This window comes from Sinocyclocheilus grahami, unplaced genomic scaffold (assembly GCF_001515645.1).
Source record: "Sinocyclocheilus grahami isolate Dianchi unplaced genomic scaffold, SAMN03320097.WGS_v1.1 scaffold55.1, whole genome shotgun sequence".
NCBI lineage: Eukaryota > Metazoa > Chordata > Actinopteri > Cypriniformes > Cyprinidae > Sinocyclocheilus > Sinocyclocheilus grahami.
The window spans coordinates 3,593,070-3,600,862 of NW_015505234.1; the positions used below are offsets into that span (position 1 = coordinate 3,593,070).

Sequence of the window (7,793 nt, forward strand, 5' to 3'; positions counted from 1 at the left end):
GTTCCGGGAGCATGACGTATGAGTTCAGCTTTGCGCATGCGCCGGCGAGTCTCGTGAAAACGTCTCCAGGTTACGCATGTAACCATAGTTCCCCGAAGGGAACGAGACGCTGCGTCGAAATGCTACGGGAACGCCTCCAGCGTGACCACGCTCTGAATCACATGTGCAATCAGTCCAATGGATGGGTGAGACACCATGGGCGGGGTGACGTAGTGACCAGGAAACATAAAAGCACGTGCGGTGAAACCTGCGTCAGCTTCTAGGAGTGAAGCAAGCGCTGGCAGGGATGCCGGAAGTATGGCCCTGAGACGCAGCATCTCATTCCCTTCGGAGAACCATGGTTACATGCGTAACCTGGAGACGTTCCCCTTCAGGAACTCGAGTTGCGTCGAAACGCTACGGGAACGAGAATGGAAGAGTGTGGAAGAGCACAAAACTAAGGCGAGAGAAAAGGGAGCCAGGAATGGCTAAAGTAGGCAGGGCCTGCCGTCCCGAAGGCCAACTTCTGGAGGAGTGAGCCTTGACCCCCGAAGGAGAGGGGAGATCAGAGGGCTCAAGGCTATGGAATAGCATCCTGATCTACCACTTAGCATAAGCTTCTCTGGCCGGAGGCCTCGGCCTCAGTGCACCACGGAGGAAACGTGTAAGAAGAGGGTGTCTTCCCACTGAATGGCCACTGTGATAAACAGACCTGCAGGAACTCCAGAACTGTACCAAACGGGCAGTTAGCTGGGTCGAGCTGACGGTCTCCGCACCAAGAAATACAGTTTCCTCATAGAGGGAGCTCTGGATGGAGGATGGTCTCAACAACCTCGGCTGAGAGACCAGAAGCTATGAGTTGTGCCTCCTCAGAGGCCACACCCACAGCTTCCACAGCTCCGGGCGGGGGCGCGCCCTCCGCCTGTGAGAGGAGATCTCTCCTGATGTGAATCTCCCATGGAGCACCGTCGAGGAGAGAAATCAGGTCCGAGAACCATACTCACACTGCTAGCAGTCGACTGACCTCGTTCCAGTGCACTCTCTCCAGAACGCCCGGGAGCAGAACAGTCGGGGGAAAGGTGTACAGACGAAGCCTCAGCCACGTCTGTACCATGGCATCCAGCCCCAGTGGAGCCGGATGAGTCTGTGAGAGAACCAGAGGGGACTGTGCGATATGTTTGAGTCGCAAACAAGTCCACCTGAGCCTGGCCAAAGACTCTCCAAGTCTTTGGCCCTTCACCCCTCGGGTTTCCTTCACATGTCTAAGGCACGGAGGGACTGCCGCGTGACCTTGAGCATGCGAAGCGGGTTTCCCCTTGGTCTTAAGCCACTACTGTAGGGGTCTCATGTACAGCAGGCCAAAAGTAACCACGTTGGACGCCGCTGCCATCAGACCCAGCAGTCTGGAACTGCTGGACAGTGAGTGACCGGCCTTCTCTCACTCTCACGACGAGGATCGACTCGATCCGAGCAGGAGACATACGTGCCTACATCGTGGTCGAATCTCACACCACGCCCAGATAAGTGTTTCTCTGTACTGGAGAAAGCACACTTTTCTTGGCGTTAAGTCTTAACCCAAGCTCTTTCGTGTGAGCGAGAACGACATCTCAATGTCGAACTGCCATCCACTCTGATTGAGCTAATATCAACCAATCGTCGATGTGGCTGAGTCGTGAAAGTGTGGGGTGAGAGTGCAAGGCCAAAGGAAGAACTCGGTGTTGGTAAGCTTTTGCCCTCAAAAGCAAACCTCAGGAACTTCCTGTGATGAGGAAGGATGGAGACATGTGCATCTTTTAGATCGATCGTGCCAAACCAGTCCTCGGAATTGATCTGAGACCCGACTTGTTTGAGTGTGAGCGTGCTGAACTTCAGTCGCCTGACTGAGTGGTTCAAATGATGCAGATCTAAAATAGGATGCCACCCTCCAATGGCCTCCTTCCTCAAAAGAGTAACTATTTCTGGCCTCTTAGCACCGCTACGTTTCCAGGCAGTAACTGAGAGAAGCGCTCGCCGGAGACTGCTGCACCCTGGAACACCGGCAGGGTTGGCAGACCAATCTCCTGAGGGCGCTGAGGAGAGACGGGCACCGTGTGATGCGGTGTGCACCGCTCTTCCCCAGAGGGGCCTGCCCTCCGAGGTCCTGAGCCATAGCATCAGGACCCTCATAGCTGAAATCTTCTCTAAAAATGACGGTCCTCATCTGCTAGGAAGACTCGACTTATAGAACCAGAGCCTGCTCAGGGCAGGACCCAAGGAGGCACGCTTGGCAGGGGCTCCCACACCGCCAGGTGATATACTAAGGGAACCAGTCTCACGAGACTGGCCTCTGGTGCATTTAGAGCGGCTAGCTCTAAGGGTGGGGGAGAGAGAACCGCAGCGCGGGCTTCCAAACCCCGAGAGCGGGAGCTGGATCTGGTAGCCGAGGAAGAAGATAGCGACTTGTCCGTCTACATTCCCTCCACTGGATCCATATGCGAACCCCACGAGCACGGGCGAAAGCGGGGCCAGCGCCGCGAGAAATGCCGGTGAATACTCCCTCCTCAAATAGAGCACTCGGAGAGCAAGCATATGCAGTGACAAACGCTCGCAATGCGGGCAGTCAGCACCCTCGAGAGCCGACTCTGTGTGTTTTGCTCCCAAGCAAACAACACACAAACTGTGTGCATCCCCACCCGAAATGTAGCGCGGGCAGGGAAGAACACAAAGCCTGAGATGCTGCCCGCTCTCGCCATATGTTTGTCTACACTCCTATTGGTAAAATAAAGAGTGATAATGGACAGGCAACACCAAATAAGACTGACACACACAGAGCGCTTGCTAAATGACAGAAAAGCTAACGCCGGTTTCACCACCGCACATGCTTTTATGCTTCCTGGTCGCTACGTCACCCCGCCCGTGACGTCTCGCCCATCCATTGGACTGATTACACATGTGATTCAGATCGTGGTCACGCTGGAGGCGTTCCCGTAGTGTTTAGACGCAGCTCGAGTTCCTGAACGGGAACCAACATTTGTTAACAGGAGCAAGATGACCTCATATGTCATCTGCCCCGAGCTGCTTCCATTTACAACAGTGAGTGCAAGCTAGATTAAATTGATTATTATTACGTTCGTAAATATGGTTATTTTTCTTACAAAAACACATGGATTTGCTACAGGAGGACTTTGTTCACCCCCCCCGGAGCCGTGTGAGACACTTTTTTTTAAATGAATGGGCGCTTTTTATTTCACTTCTTTTGGACTGAAGCAATGCAACACCCCCTGACTGGCATTAAACAGCTTGAAAGATCAAAGACAATTTTTTATATAACTCCGACTGGATTCGTCTGAAAGAAGAAAGTCATATACATAGGATGCATTGAGGGTGAGTAATTTATGGGCTAATTTTCATTTTTGGGTGAACTAACCCTTTAAGTGTGTGAAATGAATTTAAATTATATCCAAAAAGGTAGCACTTTATTTTACAGTATGTGTACTTCCATGGTACATACATGGCAAATATCTTGTACCTACAGACAAATGAGTGGAAACCGTACTTACCTGAAGTGTATGCACATGGTAACAAATAAGAAACACGGCTGTACTTAACAGTCGTACATGCATGGTCATTTGTTTGTACATAGAGATGTGTAGGTACTTACAGGTAGTGCCCGTACATGGTAACTAATTAGATACTTTACTGTACTAACTAATGTATGGTAAATATGTAGTACTTATGGACAAGTGGGTACAAACAGGCACATCCTTACAGTATCTGTATATGGTAACTAATAAGACACATTACTGTACATACTAATGATATGTACATGGTAAATGTGTAGCACCTATGGAAAAATGTGGTATTATGTGGTAACAAACAAGACACATACTGTACTTGGTATATACGGTATGCTTGGTAAGTCCTAACCTTACTTAATAAAAGGAGGACTATTTTTCAGTTGCTTGTGTAGGACTGTTAATGCTAAATTGCTCTCCATAACAGTGCTTACAAAGTTTGAAGAACTGGTAATTCCTGTGTAATGTTTAAGTACAATTGCTCACTTTATTTTACAGTGCTATTTCCATATACTTCCTATGTACGTTCATAATGCACGGTTAAATTGCATTTCTGACTTTAGCCACTAAATGGCAGTAGAGACCTTGTAAATATCCTTAAACCCCCCCCCCCCCCAAAGCCCAAGCATGTGTAATACAGTGGCCTCCAAAAGCTGATCTATGAACAGTTAATTTGCACATATGAGCTTTAATCATTTAACTGTAGGTTAAATAAACCTGCAATGAATGAACAGTTGTACAGACCCTTTCAATCCTATATTGTATTCTTTAGGGTTCTTATTTCATCTTTTGTGTGTACCATTATCTATTAGTTTCTTCCATTACTTATTTATGCAATCCACATTACCTTAAAGTTCAGTAATTGCCGAAAGAGTCAAACATTTGTTTGGTATGCATTCATATTGTGTAAGTGATAATATTATGTCCTTAATATTCGAAGGTCGAAGGAGCCATCGAAGGACAGACATGATGTGAAACTTCATGAGACTACAGAGGATCAGATAAATATGCTTGCCACTACTAATAATGCAATTTCATCTATTTATTCCTTTTACTGGACTGTAAAAATTTCCATCAGCGCTATACGTATTGAAATTACATTTTTCTAGGTGGCAGCTTGGGGGAACTGTTTTCATCACAAATTTTAATGGCACCTCTTTGACCTTTCCTAAAGATGGACATAAAATATAAAGGCCATCAAAGTAGTGGCATCAAATCCATAATATTCATAAAGGCTTGTAGCATATAGCTTAATTATGATTTCAGATGCCTGAAATCTTGGATACAGTAACTATTGTACATAATGTCTGAAAACAACTGTTTGTGCAAGTGTGAAATTTAATACAGTGTGAAAATGTTAAGCTGCCCCGTAGAGTGCACTCATCACTCACGGTGCACTGCGTTCCCTTGTTGTTCCTTTATATTTCACCCTGCTCTCTTTCCTGAGAATGCAAATTATTTGATCGGTATTTCAAATGTCCATAAGCCAGTACCAAGCAAACCATAAACAAGTTTCTGAAATTGGGAATCAACTTTCTCAGAACAGATCATTTCCAAAAACAGAGCTTGAATTCATCAAAGAGCGTGCATTCGTAATGGGAACATGGAGATTCGAGCACATTACCTCTAGTTTAAAACAATATGTTTATAAGGTCCCTGATGTAATAATGTTCAAAGTCAAATCCAGTCTCTCGGGTGTCCCTCACAGTATGACTTTGTATTGTGTTTGTACTGCAGGGCCATTGAACTACGACGGATACACACAGTGACAAAAATATATTTGCTTTGGTAACAGCCACCTGATTTCTTGTTTACATCCCACTGCTGTTTTGTCCTTCAACTGCGACATGATTTAGAAGTAATGATGTAAACTAAAGACACCTTATTTGTTTTCAGATGTGCTAACTCAAGCACTTACTGTACATTGGAAAATGTGTTTAGCGTAAATGGCCTTTTTTGTTTTACCTATAGGGAGAAATTAATTTGACATAATATTAAGTAAAACAACTTCGTTCCAGTAAGGATTTTTCTGAATACGGAATGGTTGTTTTGCAATGTATTGCATTACAAAAATGTAACTGAACTATTAAAAAAAAACACAAAAGACCAACAAATTTAATATAACTTCATATGTGCTTGTTGTAATGTCTTGGATGATGAAACTAAAAAGCAAGTTTTCAGCTGTTGTGTCTTGTTGGGACATAAAACATTTAATAAAAATTAAGCAAGAGAGCTTTTACAGTCAGTTTGCAAGTGCGAGTGCATATTTTTGTGAGTGTACAAAAGTGTGTGAACCCTGAAGATGAAAGTCACTCAGACCCAGACAACGGCAATGTTTTCTCAAATATTCAAGGCTGGTCTTGTTGACAACTGACCTTTGCACACAATGTTTTCCTTGGGTTATTTCCAATGTTTGCACAAACCTTCTCATTCTATCTGCTTTCACTGTCATAATGAAGAAATGAAACATTGGTCGCTGGGGACCCTCATATTTTTACCCAACACTCAATCTGATTAGTGAAATCACAGTCACTGAGGTTGAATAAAAGGCTAAACCTTGATGTATTTCCCCATGTCCTGCCATAATAGGGCCAAAAACCTCAACAAGATGTGATGCTTCCAATCATTTCCTTCCCCTCTTGAAGACGAGCGAAGTGGTCCTTGTGATAATTAAAAAGCCATCGCTAACAGGAATCTTCTGCCTCATTAAAACCCTTCAAGCTCATAGATTTTATCTGCTGGAGGGAATGAGCATCAGTAGGGTGGCAGGCAGAGGGCCGTGTTTCAAAGATATGTTTCAGATGATAGCGTCACCTCCAAATTAGGAGATGAATTATAATTTCAAGGTTTCCTAAACGTTGAATTTTAGTGTGTTTTAACATGATCACACACTTATAATGGAGAATCCATAGGAAGCATGAATAGGTAATTTAGAGCTGTAAAAATGGAGGAAAATCAAGAAAGGGCAAGGGCTAATGGAACATAAATTCTTTGAAAACGACAAAGAATCATGGTTTGAGACAATATGTCAAGCTTAAACAGCACGCGCGCACACACATATATATTTTAACATCATCGTAGATGTAGATGTAGTGCAACTGGCCATGATTAATTTATTTTGTGAGCAATAGATTGATTCAAATACATAATTTTAAACAAAGTCCTTTTAACTTCTTGAGAAGTAAAATGTTTGTAAAAAATTTCAACAATTTTTCATTTTTGGGCGAGCTATTCCTTTAATTTGACTCAAAAGACATATTTCCGCCAAAGAAGCTGTAACGGTTCATTTATATTTGTATATATATTTCGTATTTTTAAGTTTGCAGAGGCAAACAATTATTTTTTTTGGAAAAACATCTAAATCATTCAGTGAGACCACGAACATGCATTAAGGAAAGTAAATAGGGTCAATTTTGATTTCTTGTTGACTCTAAGACTTTAAATTCGTCATGCATATTCTATTTTACAAAGACATTATTCAGATATGTGAAATAATGTCTTGAAATGATTCTTTAAAGAGTACAGCAATAAAATGAGAAATTCATTGTAATATCAACTGATTTGTATTCAAATATAGGACACAAGGAAATTGAATTTTCTTTCATCTGCCCTCAGCATTACAATTGGCATATATTTATTGGTACACATAGGAGTGTTAATATTCATGACTGAGGTTCAAGGGAGATTCTTTATTTTACACTACAGACACAACGTACATGAAAGTTTGGCAAGAAACACAAAATCAAATGAATTAATTAATCAAATAGACCTGTGCAATCAAACCATGTGCAATTTTCACCACTATCAGAACCATTGCAATAAAATATTCCAAGGCACCCTTGAGGTATAATTTTAATCAACAAAATTGATGATATGCAGATAGGGTCATTCTGTTCCGAGCGTCATTATTTTTCGAAGAATTGCTTTATTAGATGTATAACTTGAATTGCCACATGCCACACATCCTTAAGAGAGATTTCCTTAATCTACATTTCTATCAGGATTCAACCAAAAGCTAATGTCCCAATAAATCACTATTTTCACAGTAAAGATGAAGAAAGTCAAATACCACTAGACTTGATTTATAAATGTTGTTGTATTACCGTCGTGTTCGTTTTTTTCACAGTGCTTTGTGACAGTAAAACTCACAAAGAAAAAAATATTTGGTGAAGATAGTGGAAAATAGAACAAAACATATGGCAGATATTTTTGCCAACTTCGTTTCTGTTGTTCATGGTTCAGGTGCACACAACCAACAGA

General features: G+C 42.8%; 1 protein-coding gene across 1 annotated transcript in view; it reads right to left on the minus strand.

The window, feature by feature from the left end:
• LOC107583886 (eukaryotic translation initiation factor 4 gamma 2-like) overlaps nt 1–2,547 on the minus strand; it is a 9,588-nt gene extending 7,041 nt beyond the window's left edge. Inside the window, exon 1 of the mRNA XM_016270239.1 lies at nt 2,295–2,547. Coding sequence (XP_016125725.1) covers nt 2,295–2,547 — 253 coding nt within the window. The remainder of the gene's footprint in view (nt 1–2,294) is intronic.
• Between the last annotated feature and the right edge of the window lie 5,246 nt (nt 2,548–7,793).